This window comes from Antedon mediterranea, chromosome 6, assembly GCF_964355755.1.
Source record: "Antedon mediterranea chromosome 6, ecAntMedi1.1, whole genome shotgun sequence".
Taxonomy (NCBI): Eukaryota; Metazoa; Echinodermata; class Crinoidea; order Comatulida; family Antedonidae; genus Antedon; species Antedon mediterranea.
The window spans coordinates 23,306,891-23,325,307 of NC_092675.1; the positions used below are offsets into that span (position 1 = coordinate 23,306,891).

At 32.0% G+C, this 18,417-nt stretch overlaps 1 protein-coding gene across 2 annotated transcripts; it reads left to right on the forward strand.

Annotated features, from left to right (window-relative positions):
• The first annotated feature begins 409 nt into the window (after nt 1–409).
• LOC140051684 (uncharacterized) lies at nt 410–15,835 on the forward strand. Of its 2 annotated transcripts, none has more exons than XM_072096974.1 (23): nt 410–1,392; nt 1,835–2,578; nt 3,130–3,172; nt 3,620–3,684; nt 4,920–4,966; nt 6,840–7,000; nt 7,420–7,566; nt 7,971–8,118; nt 8,318–8,524; nt 8,818–8,972; nt 9,717–9,881; nt 10,044–10,117; nt 10,546–10,614; nt 10,813–10,853; nt 11,194–11,354; nt 11,732–11,881; nt 12,306–12,447; nt 12,732–12,935; nt 13,341–13,528; nt 13,841–14,020; nt 14,397–14,467; nt 14,727–14,840; nt 15,113–15,835. In XM_072096974.1, the coding sequence occupies exons 1-23, from the start codon at nt 543–545 to the stop codon at nt 15,253–15,255; spliced, it is 4,269 nt and encodes a 1,422-aa protein (XP_071953075.1). In that variant the 5' UTR covers nt 410–542; the 3' UTR covers nt 15,256–15,835. The 2 variants fall into 2 exon arrangements, with proteins under 2 accessions (XP_071953075.1, XP_071953076.1); XM_072096975.1 differs by having other exon boundaries at nt 8,821–8,972.
• The last annotated feature ends 2,582 nt before the right edge of the window (nt 15,836–18,417 follow it).

Genomic DNA, 18,417 nt, shown 5'->3' on the forward strand with positions numbered 1-18,417 from the left:
CATTATAGGGCCTACCGATATGGTTCACAAATAATGTCGACCTCTATCATTGTATTTGTTTTATAGCGCTTCAAATAAAAAGAAATGTAATTTTTTATAGAAAATATCAAATAATTATTGCATGTTTCCTTGTTATTGATCTTTATAAGCTTTATCACCATTTTCTGAAAATCAATCAATATTAGTTTTGTTCGATAATGAAATCAAAATTACTTTATAATTGCGGACGTTCAAACACACAAACAAAAAGGCAAGTCATATATTTTGCATTTTGAAAGAGAAACAATTTAACAGCATGTTTACTAATTTGCAAGTCGATCGTGATGGTCCTCCTACAGGACATAAAATCATTTTGTTTCTTACATTGCATTATAGCTACAATGGTCTAGTGGTTCACAAATAATGCCGACCTCTATCATTGTATTATTTTTTTTAGCGCATCTCACTTTTCCCGAGTGACGTATGAAAAGTAAAATTATTTCCGCCTAACCTTCAAATTGTTCATATACAAACTGGAAATCCGCTTTCATGCATTTGGCATTATGGAGTCATTGGTGCCGTACATAATACCATTCGACGAATTAGAGTTAGTAAAACGTAATATTGGAAGTGCTGGTGCAACGTCGGTAATACACAAGGCATTATGGAAAACAAGAGAAAATCTTCCAGTAGTAATAAAGATCTACACTAAACACCCGTGCCAAAAAGAAGTCGAGATTCTTCGAAAACTGGATCACATAAATATCATCAAGTTTTATGGAATTGTGAATGGGTTGGCGAGTGGTATTGTTATCGAATTTGCTCCAGGTGGTGATCTATTTACGTTTTTGGCTTCAAAGCGTGAAGAGAAGGTAAGATTATCGAAAACAAAGTTCTCTAAATGGTGTTTAGACATCGCATTTGCTATACAGTATCTTCACAAGCGACACATTACGCATAAAGATATCAAATCACTGAATGTTCTTATATTCAGCAAAGATAATGTTCACGAGGAAAATGACGATTCGCTAAGTTATTTGAAAATATGCGACTTTGGAATTTCAAAAGAAACCACCATTACTGAATCAATTATCACCAGTTATGGTGGATGCTCCAAACCATGGGCAGCTCCTGAAGTTATTAAGGATCCTCGAATTGTTTCCCAAAAGTCGGATATTTACTCTTTATGTATTGTTATTTGGGAACTTTGGACTTGCCAAGAACCTTGGTCTGAGTTGGATTATGATATTGAAAAGAGGATAAAGGGAATTTCTCTAGAAATTCCTTCAGACTTTCCAGAATTATTGAAACCAATGATGACAAAATGTTGGCAGACTGAGAGATGTAGACGATGTGAAATTGGTGATGTAATCTCGTTCTTCAAACGTCAAATGTCTGAATGGAATATCGATGGTAGGTTTTTATTTTAGATTCAAGTGCATTTCACGTGCAATACTGATAAACATCTTCTAAGGTATGGTGTATTTGATATAATGTGCCCGACAGCTTCAAATATACACATGTACGTGACCAACTAAAACATATCTTTTTGAATAATTTTATTAACATTCATTTAATTTGCATTCGAAAAAAGAGGTCAATGTGTCCACTCAACCTCTGCAACAAACAATAGCCGAATTAAGAAAATATTCAAAAGACAAACTGATTTTTTTATATTTATAATGTTTACAGTTATAAACGATAAAACTGTCGATAATGAATAGAAACGTTTACCTATCTTATCACTGAAGTATGAAATTGCTCTATAACCTATATATATTGTGTTACATCCGGGAACAATGTGCAAAACAGTATAATCATAATTAATACGATTTACAACCTTATTTTATTTTAGACCATCGGGTAAATCTACCAGAAACTAAACACACAGACAATACTGGACATGGAATTATTTCTGATGAAATGGGTAGAATATGTGAGGCTGATGGCAAGGAAGACCTGTATCAGTCTACTAGTAGTAATCTGAAAGATCCAGTCCAATCAATAGCAATCAACGACAACAATCCTATTGGAAAGTCTTCGGAAATACAAAACATATCGAATGAGATTTCAGAAAGCATCCACACAGCAAATAATGAACATGTCATCATTTATAATGAAATAGGTAAGGACGAGGGTGGTGTTGAGGAAGATGTGTACCAATCTAACACTATTAGTAGTGATGTGAAAGAATCAGTGCAATTACCTGAAATCGAGGGAAAGCATTCTATTACGAAATCATCGAAAATACAAGAGATATCCAGTGAGTTGTCTTTAATCAGTGTCTTACCTAAATCTGACAAAGCAGACAAGGAAACTGAACGTTCTACAGAAAGCACCGAAGAAATTAAGGAAAAATACTTATCAGAAATTGGAAGTGATAATGCTGACATAATTAAACCACACGATGAAGCAACACAACATCAGAATTATGAACAGCAATCAACCGAGGTTACTGCCGATAAGTCTAATACATTTGAAGGTGGTCGTAATGTAGCTTATATTATCAAACGCTTTGAAAGTTTGGATGCGTTAGATGGCAGTGAGAAAACAACAACATGTACTACTAGCAATGGAAACAAAGATTCCATATATGATAGTAAGTTTACATTTTATTGGAAAATATATGACGATTAGAAACTGTTCTTGACTGGGTACCGTATTATTTAAATACATTATTATTTTTGACATTCATAATAATACAGAATACATTAAAGAACACTGCGAGACTAAAGAAAGTGTATCCTAAACTTCTCTTTTAAAAAGGTATGCATGACATCCGACTATTATATAATGACTTCATATTATGTTATTAAGTCCAATAGATAACATTCTTCATTCTATTTTTTTTTTCATTTCCTGTTTCTCAACGTGATAATGTTTATTATTTTGTTTTATTTGTAAAATGGTATGGTATTTAATCCGTTTGTGCTCAGCGGATTTTTTTTACTCGCCGCATAAATGTCGAATATAGATAAACTAATTTGTTAAAAAGACAAAGCAAACCACTCATGAGTTTAAAATAATAAACCGATTATAATATTACCCGATGAAAACACATTGATATATGAACCATTTTAACTTGTTGTTACATTTTTAATTCTTTCATCTAACGTGTTTTAATATTGTAATAATAATAATTAATTTTAGAAGACCGACCACGTACCCTCGACATTGATAAAGAAGAAGACGTGTAAGTTTGAATACTACTTTTAAACAAATTATAATATTTACTCAAGATAACTATAATCATCAGCGCCTTTCACCCCTGGACAACTTGCTGATTATCCTCTAGAATTAGCAAGTCAAATTCCCACTAGCATCATTCTTACAAATGAAAGAGGCAGGACTGGTGTAAGAGTGGACATGAGAAGAAAAGTTATAAAAAATATTGAGTAGGGATGATGTACATACAATTTAAAATACTTAAATGAATGATTCCAGCTGAATCACGGTTTGTTTATTTACTAAAATAGAAAAATGCAATATACAGTGTCTGTAGGCCTACGAAAAAACGTTTAGTTATTTTACAACGATGTTTATAGAAAAGGTTCGAAAATGTGCACTGATTTTCATTTATGTGAAACAATATTGGTGGTTCGCTAACACTAATTACAAATGCTCTCGTTTTATGCTCCAGATATCCAGATCTTGTGTTATACCAAAATCTCATCTCACCAGTCCCGACGATTGCGTATTACTATGGTAAGTTAATGTCTTGGCAGGCATCCAGTTGATCTTTTTTTGGCTATGTTAGTAGTATGCCCTTTCTGTTTCGGTAGTCAGAAAAGACTAAAAGCAATCATGCTCTCCATTTGCTGTTGTTTCTTTCTTAAATAAAAAATAAAACAAATTAAATCATTTACTGCAATTTAGAAAATGAAATAATCATACTTGCCATATTTACAATTTGAATGTCCAAAAAGATGAAAAAGAAGGAAGACTTTTCCTTTTTAAGATACTAAGTACAAGCATATTTACTTTTCTAGACATGCACTATTTAGTTTAGTTAAATAGAATTGTTATTGTGTCAATATGTTTATAAAATTCAATCAAACAGATAGCATATTGATTCATAGGTTTTACTATAGATCTAATCGAACTTTGAGCTTATGATTTTCCTCGTACAGAAAGTCATAAAACGCATAGATGCAGAAACCACCGTTTTTATTTAAACAATTGCATATTATCTGATCAAGCAAAGAATCCTCAAATCGTTAAGTCTGCCTTTGTAGAGGCATGTTAAGGTAGACAACAATATAGACAAACGTTTCAAACTAACCTTTTTCTATTGAAATACTATAATTGTATTTCTGTATAGCACTTTCATTTTACCGTTCTTTCTTTCTACAACAATATTGCATCAGTTCAATACCAATACACATTATCAAATTTACAATTAAAAAATGAACTCTTGTTTTTTTCCATTTATACTGCTATTATATTTTTATTTTCTATTGTTGTAGCAAATGTTGTTTTAATTTTCCTAAGGATGCTTATTTGCATAAGGATGATGTGCTTTGCCTTTCTTTGTTGATGTGTAAAAAAAAGTGAAAACCACAACATATAAATTTACGTAAAAGAAAATTCAGTAAATCGCATTAGATTCTTCAATAGTATACATAGTTGGTGTATATTCTCAGTACTGATAATGATGAAAAACAGTACACTAATACGAGGGTGCTTCGTAGTATCTGCCTTTAAAATAACTATTTCTAACTACCGAAATTTGGTACACAGTTCAAGTACATCGTAATTGTAAACGGGAAATAATTGTTTTATGAATTACAATTCTATCATCTAGACCCCTATAGATTAAAATTACTACAGTAATTACAGACGAAGCTTAATTCCAAAAACGCACACACATTTTGAATTTGCTGTTAATAAATTTATGATATTACTACTGTAGATGATACATTGTTTCATTTGTTTTGTAGACGATGTTGAACTAACAGATTTACGACCAACGGGTCAACCAGGCAAGGTTAGTATAACTGTTTGAGTATTTCCAGGGAAATTCCGGTTATTATCCACATCCTGGATCATAATAACAATTTTAGGTGACTGGGCTGAATACTTGCTTTCAGAATGTCTGTGAAGTTAATTACGCCTACTGTAGCTCCTAGTTCCTTATTCAATTTAAAGTGAAAGTTACCGCTTTCTAATACCTGATGTCTCTCAGCTAATACTGATCAATACTGAAATACTTTATTTGTCACCATCATGATAGAAATTACAAATATTCTTTTTGAAGATTAGCAAATGTTAGTACGATAACGAACATAAAAATAAAATATAAAACAAAATGAATAACACATACGGCATACACACATTGCGCAAACCTAAGTTGTAAAATGTAAAAGTAAGATAACAACGCATAAAAGGCTGAACACTTTAACAATTTAGATACACTAGATGGTACGCTCGCTTCGCTCGCGTACCATCTAGGTCGTGCCCACATATGGTTATCGAATACATAGTAATTTCAGCGTAAAAAAACTGGCGATTTCAAAATGTAGGCCTACGTACCGCATGACTATAAAACATTTATTTATGTATTTATGTAGTCAACCAAAATTAGCACCGTGCGAATTACTTCCAAAAGAGAAACTTCTCACAAAATGAGTCCAAATGTTTAAACAAACCCAATTTGTATTTTGTATCTAACATTATTGAGGGTTGGGTTTTTTTTTTAATAGGCCTATAAATAACATAACACTAAATAGAGTAAAACATTTCCGATTTAATAACTGTTAAAATTGTCACTGTCATAGTGGATTGAAATAGTAAAGTACATGTAACGATACACCACCACGACGTTTATATTTTTTTGTAATTATTAATTAATACAAACGTTGTGAAGCAACTGTCAGTAATAAAGTATTATATTATTATGTGTTTATAATCTAAAAGTAGGGGCTACCCACACTCACAGTAATAAAGTTTATTAGTATATTTGTTTATATTATAATAAACAGTAGGCCTACCAACGCACACAATAAGAAATTTGCGATTCAAATGGCTATCAAAAGTGGTTAATACCTATTTACAGTATTGTATAGCTTTACAATACTATTTATGTTTATTCTCAAAGGGCCCATAAATTGACCTACTTGTGTTAAATCATGGAGGTATGCAAGCATGGTTAAACCAAATAATTTGGAATGTTCCATTCATCGCAAATCAATACATTTGTATAAACGTATATTAAATCTATCAAAATAGTATTTTTTAAAGAAAATCGGCCTGTCTTCAACATTATGATACTCTACTCGAGCTGTTCAACCGGTTTTCAGCTATTAAAAGCAATTATCGTAGGAGGAGATAGGAAAATGCGAAGTATCCTCGTATTATTGTGTACAGGTATTTTTCATGAGGACATCCATTAGACAGTGTATACCACGATCGGAAAACACCCCTATTTGGGGCAAATGGTTGAACCTAAATTCGTTTTAATCGTCAATAACTAATTATCTAACTAAATTTAATTAGTAAACAGGGTTACATCAGGTGGTTAAAATCAGTACCGAGATTATAACCAACTTTATATACCATCGAGTACACATTCTAGAAATAACGCGCGATTTACCGAATTTTGCCCTTACGTAAATTTATATATAGATAGATTATAGGTCCCAATAAAGTTAAAATAAACTATTCAAACACTGCAACAACACTAAACAAGTTAGAGCAATAATTGACCACAACATTATTATGCTTTCAAAATGTTTGTAAAGTTAGTAGTTATTAAACATTATACTTTTACGCACTTCGAAATACTTTGAAGGGAAAGTGATCCGATGTTTCAAAATACAAATGATCAGTTTTTGTTATCACTTATTGCATGATATTGACAGGAGTTATCCAAGTTGTATTTGCATATTGAAGAAAGTCACAAGGACCTAGAACTTGTTAAAGAAGAATTCATAGAGAAGGATCGATTGAACCAGATTTTAAATAAAGGAGAAATAAGGCATCTACTGATTAACACATCTGATGTGGAAAGTATAATGTCCAGGTAAGGTGATAACTTCTTAGTTTGTTAAAGATATTATAGATAATCAATAAATGGGTTTTCAAAAACGAGTTTGACCTTTTTTGACACAACGTATTAAACTATCAACCAAGATTATACAGTCGTAAATCGTTGCAGCTTTTTGGTCTTTTCTTTGCATTCATATTTATAATATAATAATAATGATTGTATTTTCATATGAATATTTAACTCTGATGGCTAAATAAAAAAATCAAATTTGTAGTCAACATTTAATGGCGCACTATATTACGTACATCTAAATAAAAAAATAAAATATTGATCATATCACGAAATAGAATATATAAAGAATATTATTGTTTTAAATTGGTAATACTAACTTGACTGTTAAAATATAGTAATATAAGGCATATATTCTTATTTATATTTTCATTTGAATATAGATTTCATTTGTGGTTCGGCAAGTGTAAATATCATGTCCCAGCTGTGTGTAAATTGATAAGCAACATTGTTGAGGCTGACTATCTGCAACCGATCATAAACTTTGCTATATATTCACACCTTCAAATGAATATGCTGAAATTAATAAGGTATCGTATTATTATATATTTGATATAAACCCAGTTTAAAAGCAAAGAAGAAAGTGACTGTCAATCATCAGCTGCAAATGAGCGAGTGCATCCAACTAATGACGTCATACATTTTATAGTATAAATAACTGTGTTCATTGTATAGAATTTAATATTTATCAATCTCATTTAATTGGCTGATTCATTTTTTAATCTAAAGTTAAAGAGTTCCTTCAGTATATATTAAAATGCATACTTTCAGAGCGGTTGGTTCATTCTTATGAATATAATTTAATGAATTTTAATAATTCAATTCAGTAGCACAAAAATAAAACAAAACACATTTTTTACATACTGAATCAATTTAGTAGGTACATATGTATGTATATGTATTTATTTTCATTTAGTGCATTCATTTATTCTAGACAACGTTGTCTCGATTTTGACGAAAAGCTGGACAAAATGCAACAGCAAGGAAGTGATGACATAACCTATCAACTCTCATTTAAACAGCTTCAATCAATCTTCTTAAAGCAAGCAAATTGGTTAAAGAAATGCTATGGTATACTGAAGGTAATTACAGAGTTGTTTAAATCTACATTGTATTTCTAAATGTTTTACAAGACGATACATTAGTTTTTTTAACTTCTGTTCTCCACATTTTCATACACATGTCTTTTATTATATAGACCTATTTCTTCTTTAAAGTTTTATTATTCTTTTAACAGTAATAGTATTTTTACAAATGTTTAAAAAAAATTGTATTTATAAGAGTTTCTACGATGCTCTCGTTGTTGAGAAAACGATAGAAAACGAATCATCAATTCAAGATTTAAAGGAAGCCTGTTGCAAACTAGATACACTCATTAAGAACTGCGCGGAACGAGAAACTCGTATCACTGGAGATATCCAAGAACACAGTACGTCCGTGTTGCAAAAACTACGCTTTGACTCAGTGAGTAACGAAACCATGTCACAGGTAAATATTTGCTTCTGTTTTGACACGATATTTTGAAAACATTATAATATTACATACATTAATTCATTTTCTGTAAATTCATTTAAAATACATGAATAATAAACAATAGAATATTTAAAAAATACGTATTTTCTAGTGTATCAAACTGTTCCACCACCAGAACTAGGAGCGAGTCTGCCTCCCTTGTTCTTTAGGTACGGTAAACTGCGCTGCGCATTTGACTCCGCTCGGCCAATAGAATATAGATCTATAAACTCGATTTTTAATTAGGACAATGTTTATTTTTTTGGAAGAAGTCGATGGTAAGCGATGAAAGTTGGATAAAGAAGAAAGGTACTATATGTATAATAGAGGAAATAAAACATGGCAAAAGACACTCTAAAATAGAAAAGAAAGAATGTACTATGATTGCCTTTGTGTCAACAGTACTTATTGCAGAGGTTAACGGGTGAGTTTATGTAAGATAAATGTAAATAAAACAATTCTGTAGGCCTCTGCCTGAGTTACTGAGTAAACATCGATTCCTCGACTACTCATACTTTGTTTAGCATACATTAGTCATTGTATTTGTGACAAAAAGTGAGCCTCTAAAGGATACAAGCCTCGTACTTCCACAGTTAAAATTCAGTTTAAGCACCAAAAATACCTCGTTAAATTGTAATAACATTTACTAATAGTAGGTGTATCATCCTAATTATAATTTGAATGTTAGACATTGAATCATCCAACAACTTTAAAGTTGATTTCGACTGCTCCCTGACAATACACCAATATCTAAAGATATGAGAGAAAGTAAAATGTATTAAACTACTGTATAAAATATACAATATAATAGTGTACAAATTAGTAACATCATGGCATTACTTTAATGGAGTATCAAATAGTTTTAAGTTTCTGTAAAATAAACGAAACGCAAATACCATCTTTAGTAGGTGGCTGTAAAGGCTATAGGCCTAGGTACAACTACTTATGTCATCATTTAAAACGTGTTGTTACCTACGGCCTGATTACGCTTAATTTATGTTTCTATTTTTTATAAATGTACTACCACTTTCATTTTTTATTTAGTATATACTTCCTGCTTCGACGAATACCCAGATTTAAATGTAAATGTAAATAATCGATGCCACCATTAATAATAGTGGTTAATATTGAGTGTTTTATTGTTTATTTATTGTACTATACATTTCAGAGAGTATTACAAAGTTATTGATTGTATTAGCAAGAAGGACATTACATTCCAACGTCAAGACTATTTGAATGTCGCCTACATGGGAAATGAAGTATTTTCACTTACCAAGTTCAACCCAATTACACGAGCAGCTATCAAAGAATATGAAATTACACTACAGGACAGGTTAGAAGTCATCATGTATATTTCAATATTATAATAACATTCTGTTTATTCACTCCAGATTTTTATCTTAACTAATATGTATATAATAATGTTGTATTTTTCATCCGAAAAAAATGGTGGGACAATAAACATTTCGATATATTGTATAATCTATTGTTTTAGTGGAGAATTTCAAGAATGGTCCAAAGTATTGGCGTTTTCCGAGGAAGAAAAATCTTATCAAGATACAGAATATAGTAAGTCTTTTAACAAGAATAATGGGTGTGTGCAATGACTTAACCACCCCCTTCATCTATCTTCTATGATTATCTTCTATTCAACAGAAAACCCACTGTTTATATTAAAAGCCAACTCGTAGCAAGCAAAATTGATATTTATATGCCACAGAAGACCCTTTCTAATTAAAGTTTAGTGTTCTTGACTCTTTATCAAACCAGATATTGATGACATTAATACAAATATTAATTATTGATATCACTAATGTAAAATGAATATTAGTAATAATAATCCAGAGTTGTAGATTTTCTGCTGGTTAATTTGAATTCGAAAAAAAAAAATTTAAAACAGATGTCGAATTCAAATTTGGGCTAATACAATTCAATTCAATTCAATTCAATTCAATTCAATTCTATTAGGTTACTGTTATTATATTTGTCATTTATAGTCACTCCACTTGAAATACTGAACTCACCAGACGTTGAATCTGTGTATGAAGACTGCTACAGGCCAATCGGTAAAGTATTGAAAATGACATAAGGAAACTTAATATAATAACTAAATGCACATTATATTTCATTAAAATGTATAGCGATGTATTGCTGGTCACTAGTACATTTTTAAAAAAGTTTCCATCTCAGCATGATATTTGTATTGGACTATTTTTATTCATAGTGGTTCATTTAAAAATTATGTTTTGCTCTTGTTTTCAAAGCACGACAGAACAGCATATATGAAAATATTGAAGCGATACAAGTAAGTTCACTTATTTTTTCCTACTTTTTTTCTACCACCATGTTGTTAGGCTTAACGTTAATTATGACCACCTCTACTGCTATTATTTTTGTATGCCAGAATAGTTAATTCTTACATAGGTTCTCAACAAATTCTTGCCAGAATTACATTTGAAACCTTAACTAAAGTATGGTATAGTATATGTTTTCCAAAATTAACGAAATATGAAATTTTTATTATTTCCATAATTATCTGAGCAAAAGTTTAATTACTGTACTGACTGTGAAACATTTCACTCAACTGAAACCATTATTATGCTGTTGTTAGGCTTAACGTTAATAATGAGCTTACATCTTAAAAGGTGCTGTCGGGTATTATCACCCTAAATAAGAAGACAATTGAAAGTCTAAGGAAGCTTAAGGAATTGTACATTGATAATGTCGTTTTAAGTTCGATTATTGGTAAAGGAGAAAAACATCATTTATACCTAAATGTCATGGAAGTGCAAGACGCTATTGAAAGGTAAAACCAATTTTTCTAAATCTGAAATAGTAACGAATTTGTTGGCTTACAAGATAGATGCCAAATCATATCTGGAGCAATTGTCATTTACATAGACTCCTATATATTGTGTGTGTTGATGTTTAAAATGTGATTGTCACATTGAGTAATTGAAAGTAATTTATACATTTATTGACTAAAACTTTTTAGGAAACAAAACGATTTAGTCAAAGTGGTGATCAAAGCATTTGTCATGGAAAACAAACAGTTCGCAGTATAGTGTATTTCATGTCGCTAGACAAAATAATGATAAAAAAAAACGGCTGATTGTTACGGGGGAACCTATGTGGTACATGTACTTATACTGTATTAATGCATCTTTTTCTCTTTTATTCCAGCTTCAACCAAAAGCTAGAAAACAGCGGGACTTATGACAGTTACCAATTATTTACTGAATTACGAAAGCATTTAGAGGAGGATAGGTTTCATCCGATAATTGATTATGAAGCCCATATGTGTTTCCAGCGAAATATGATTAGGTTCCAAAGGTAGGCTTAACCACTTCTTATACCATCCTTATTTTGCAATACTATTTACTTTAGCCGGCACATTTCCTATATTCTTTTTATTCTTTGTAATACATTAGTATTATTCAGGAAGTTATTCCGTTCTATGTTCCGCAGCACTGTGTTGTCAATAGCTGTGATGAATTCCGATATTGTAACTATAGCTATTTAAAAACCCCGGTTAACTCTATTATAATAAAACAATTTTTATATAATGTTGCAGCTTAATGTAATTGTTATATACAATGTATTTTAAAAATAATACTTTTACAATTATGATGAACCCTTTTAAACTTTACTACCAAATCAATGTTTTTGACAATCAATAAAAATAAAAGCTAGAATCGTCATTATTTATTTATCATATTTTATTATTTGTAATGTTGATGCTGTTGTTTTACATCAGAAAACACAATACAGCATTTCACCAAGTTCTTGGAAACTTAGAGCGAGATCCTCAAACAGAAATGCGTGTATCTGAGATTGATCTACAAACACGCCTCTCAAAACCTGCTGATTGGCTGTCGAGGCTTTACCACAAATTAAAGGTATATTATAATATACTCAGAGATTAGATGATGATCAACATTTTGTAAAACATAACATGATGAAACTGTAAAAAAAAATTGGTAACTATTTGCAAGCTGTAATTCTACATGATATGTGAAATGGTCATTTTTTTCTGTCGTTACAGTCTGTCGTCATCAATTATATATATATACGTTGCTTTAGTACAGAAGGTTACCTAATCTCAGTAATAAACGTATAGCGTCAAAATTTAAGAATTTGAATTGAAGTTATTTTTCTTTTCTCTACATTTCTGTCGTTGTAGACTTTAGAAGGTACAATTAAAATCGATCCTGATCATCAAGAATCCTTCCACCGGCTCAATGCCGAAACTTTACACATGTTACAGCAACTCATACATCGTGAACAAGATCTCAAAACTAAAGTCGAATCAGCTTCTAAGGACCATATCACAACTGTGCTCCTCAGTTTACCAATTCCTTCAGTGCATGCGCCAGGATTAATACAAGTAAAGTAGCACTTCCAATTTGCAAAATCTAGTGCCGGTATCAGACTGTTATAGGTCATTTTGGTTTAATCTTACTTACAACTGTTATAAGTACTTTTCTTATTTTATTTTAATTTTAACTTAGACAATTTATACCTAATGGGCTATAACAGTCACGCAGTATACCAACATTTCTATACCATCAGTAATTACGTATATGAATTTAAAATTATAATAATAGGTAAATAAATTAATAGATAAAAAAATATATGGATAAATGTTGAGCGCATAATTTGTCAAAACTCTATTCACTTAACATTAACGTAACAAGTTTTCCATAATAAACATATACAAACATTGGATTGGATATAATATTGATGCCAATATTTAAAAATTAAAATTATAATAATATAATTATAATTATAGAAGCTTTCCAACATACAAGATGACTGGATAACGAAACAGGGCATTGTAACAATGTTTTGGAGGCGTAGTAAATCGCTGGCAACAGTAAAAAGAAGGTATCATTCAAACAAAATCAACCTCTATGTATCCAAATCAGCCGTTATTTTAACTGATTCAAAAGTTAATACCGGTCTTGGCGATACCAAAAAGTAAGTATAATTTTGGTAATTTATAACAATCATTTTAGTTTCCACGTTGGCTCCCTTTTCTGAGTTTCGTTCTTTTTAAAATTTCTTCTCATTCAATCTAATTATTGTCCGTACCTGTATGGAACGAGCATACAGATATTGTCCCTACGACATTTTTGTTATTGTTTTGTTACTCACTTTTACCAAAAATTTGATCGAAAAAATGATTCACATGAAAACAAATATAATTGCAACAACGTAGCAGCTATTTATAAATATACTGGATAGCAATTTGACATTTCCGTCACGATTTGACAATAAAATATTTTACAGACCTGTACTTTGTCAGTGCTATGATCGTAACTACGTTGATGTGGAAATACTCGATACAAAATCACGAGAGATGTGGATGCCTGAAAGAGAATGTGTGTTTAAGCTCTGGATATACGAAAAACAAGACGGTGACTACACACAAATTGAGTATCTTCTTGGTCTGAATCCGGACCAACCAAAGTAAGTGTGTACTGAAACTAGAATATCTTAGTGAGATGTTGTATTTATTTGTTTGAAATCTGTTAAGTTCCTTTTAAAACATATAATTAAAATTCTTACTTAAAAAAAATTTACTTTTCGTTGTAATAGAAACTCCTAAATGTTTTTTAGGCCCAGAAAAGTCTCAATCACGAATAAAAGACACAAACCTTTATTTTTACAATGTTTAATATCCTCCATTATTCTGTACTATGGTTTGGTCTGAAATATCTACGACAGAGCTTGTGATTTTGTGATTCTGATACATATATATCAAAAAGCTCCTCTTCTACACCTTTAAACCCCTGTCTGATTGTCATTGTTATAGTTATCATGTTGATTTGTATGACAATTTCAGAGAGGATTTAAATGAATGGAAGGCGTTGCTTGTTGTAGCAACAGGTGAATCAGGAATTTTCGACGACTATAGTGAGTCAAATTTTATCACATAATTATACATATTTCTCGATATGTATAATTATATTTGTATTAAATTAATTTATATTTTGTTGTTTATTTTATTTACTGCTATTGCCGCTAAATGCTACCATATTGGATTCTAGTTGGATGAATCATAATACAAACATACCGGTACCCAATTTAAAAAAAGAGAATTTGTTTCCATGAATTCGCTTAAATACCATATTTAATATTCGTCTGTGTTAACAATGTTTAATTCTATTCTTAGGGCGACCAAGCCATATTGTCTCTGAGTCTTTTGCGACAGATAGGGAAGATGAACTACATTTAGAAGTCAATGACTTTGTAGAGATTTTGCAAATGGAATATGCTATGGACAAAGGTATAACAAATAGGAAGAGGTTTAACAAAATCAGGCCTATAATTAGTATTTCATTTTTAGACGAACACATGTTATAGCATAAAGTTAGGGTGTCTAGAAAACTAAGACTTAAGATATCTTAGTTTTCTAGATCTAGAAAACTAAGATATCATCTTAGGTCTTAGTTTTCTAGATCTTAGTTTTCTAGACACCCTTAAAGTTAAACTAGATTGGTAAACTGTATCTCTGAACTACGGAGTTACCGCATTACAATTCGTTTTTTTTTTCTTCAGCTTGGGTTAAAGGAAGGCGGATAAAAGATGAGCAGATAGGATGGTTTCCACGTAAAATCCTTGGTCATGAAATTGACAGCGAGTACAGCAGAGGACAAGAAGTAAAGCTACGGTACAAACGCGAAAGAGAAAGCAAAACTTAACCAAAGCCATGAAGCTATCATAACAACTGTAGATTAATATCTGCATTATTGTTATAACTGTTGTTCTGTCAGGATGTGTATTACTCGATTCTTCAATATCCACCAACCTCTAAATCCGTAACCTCTTCATGCATCTTCATAATAAGAATAAAATAAATGATCGAACTTCTTATGATTGGTATGATATCTGTATCTATATTTTTTAAACATCTCTGAGTCGTAACATGCCATCGAATAGAGGACACAATTCAGTGGTCTGATGACATAATTCTCAAGGAACCACATGCACATAGAGCGCATGTACTAGGACTATAATTCAGGAAAATTGTAATCGGTCATTAAGTTAGTGTCCATAGATGGTTATCGAATACTGAATGACGTTCTGGCGTAAAACAACCAGACCCTTTTTCCTTCATTATGTAATTATTTATATTTTATTCATTTCTGAAATAATAATACGAAAAATCATGAGACTACAATTGTATCTATAACTGACTAAAAGATAAAAATAGCATATACATGCAGTTTCGTGCATTTACGTTTATAAGATTAGATATTTGTAAATAAAACTATCAATGAACTACAGGTATTTATTTAATTATAGTCTTGTACTGTATTGGCGGTAGAACTAAGACTAGACTATAATGAATTATACTTTAACAGCAGTTTGAGGATCTCGACGGCCAGTCGGGTAGGTTACGCATATTATAGCTAGAACGTTAATGCTTTCTACCTGTTATCAGAGATATCACTGACAAGTACAGTAAAATTATAATCATTACTTAGACTTTGTGTCTCTCAATTAAACACAGCTTATACAATTCTATTTGGCTATCCATGAACAACACAAATTAATAGGTGGTGCTATACACATTTCAACTTATCGAAACACTTCTGGATGAATCCTTGCTGGAATACTTCTCCATCGTCAGTACTTGAAATAATGCACCTCTTTATTTTTAAAACTACATTTCTCCAATATTTTTTTCGAATTCCTGGGATCCGATCGCTTGATAGCTACGGCTACATAATGTAGGCATATTTGCTCATTCTCCTTAAATGTTTTAGTCGCTTCATGATACTAATTTTGATTCATCAGTCGTCATAATGAGTTGTAATCACCATACTGCTACTGGCATGTCTCTATAAAGTTAATTGCAGCCACACAGTTTGTGAATGCTTTCTTATAAGACACAAACGATCTCTCTGTCTAACCATAACTCTACAACACTATGATACACTTATATTTAAATGAATGACTGCTTCGTGTTTTCTGAAATAACACATCAATTAGATTATTGCTATTTTTTCTCAATATATGTTCAATACTGTGTTTCTTGTGCTTGTTTTAAACTTACTCCGGTGTGGTGTAGTACCTCAGTCGATTTAACTACGCCATGATTGTAATGCAACTTTAACCGATTGTGGGGATAGAGTAGGCTATATTGCTACAGAGGAGTGTCAGTACCTTGTGGATACAGGTTTTAACAGAGCAATTTCAGGGCCCTATCCTCTCAACTTGTATACTATAGATTGTAGATACATGTTGTTACAGAGTATGTGTCTGTACCTTTCTCCTCCCAACTTGAACATTATTGTAGAACCAGTTGTTTTAGAACAGTGTAAGTACCTCCTCTACTCCCAAACTTAAACAGATCGCGGGGATAAGTTATTACAGAGAAGTGTCAATGCCTTCTCTCCTACCTGAACTTGAACACTTGTTATCGACTTGCTGAGATTGCTTGTTTAATACGACTAGGCCTACATCATTCGCATATGATCATTCTTCTCCAATGTTTTGCTCGCTCCATTTTTACTCTATTTAAACCTTATTCTTCCTTTTACGGTTCATAGAGCTGGTTTTCTGTGCAACTGCTATAGTCGAGTCGAAAGGCCGCAACCCATAGCTATACAATCAGCACAAGTTCAAGTCACTCCTCGACCATCTCTGGTGGTAGAACAAGTCTCCTCGTGTTCATCTTTCGGAAGAGTAAGGGGTTACCCTGATGCACTGGTTCATATATTCGTTGTGGAAAGACGAGCATGCGCCGTCAGCACTCGACAATACTCTTTATTCTCTTAGAGGGGAAGAAATTAAAGTACAGTTAGGCCCGCAAGCCATCGTTAATTCCTCCCCTTGTACAGGACTTTCTATTTAAAGCGGCGTCAAAGCTTTCGTACACTTAGTCTAACTTCGTCCGACTATCAGTAGATTTTCCTTTGCTCATCTGACCATGTATCGTCATCGCTTGATAGCTACGGCTACATAATGTAGGCCTATTTGCTCATTCTCCTTAAATGTTTTAGTCGCTTCATGATACTAATTTTGATTCATCAGTCGTCATATCAGAGTTGTAATCACCATACTGCTACTGGCATGTCTCTATAAAGTTAATTGCAGCCACACAGTTTGTGAATGCTTTCTTATAAGACACAAACGATCTCTCTGTCTAACCATAACTCTACAACACTATGATACACTTATATTTAAATGAATGACTGCTTCGTGTTTTCTGAAATAACACATCAATTAAATTATTGCTATTTTTTCTCAATATTTGTTCAATACTGTGTTTCTTTTGCTTCTTTTAAACTTACTCCGGTGTGGTGTAGTACCGCAGTCGATTTAACTACGCCATGATTGTAATGCAACTTTAACCGATGGGGATAGAGTAGGCTATATTGCTACAGAGGAGTGTCAGTACATGTGGATACAAGTTTTAATAACAGAGCAAATTCAGGGCCCTATCCTTTCAACTTGTAGGCCTATAGATTGTAGATACATGTTGTTACAGAGTATGTGTCTGTACCTTTCTCCTCCCAACTTGAACAATTATTGTGGAACCAGTTGTTTTAGAACAGTGTAAGTACCTCCTCTACTCCCAAACTTAAACAGATCGCGGGGACATTAGTTATTACAGAGAAGTGTCAATGCCTTCCCTCCTACCTGAACTTGAACACTTTGTTATCGACTTGCTAAGATTGCTTGTTTAATACGACTAGGCCTACATCATTCGCATATGATCATTCTTCTCCAATGTTTTGCTCGCTCCATTTTTACTCTATTTAAACCTTATTCTGTGCAACTGCTATAGTCGAGTCGAAAGGCCGCAACCCATAGCTATACAATCAGCACAAGTTCAAGTCACTCCTCGACCATCT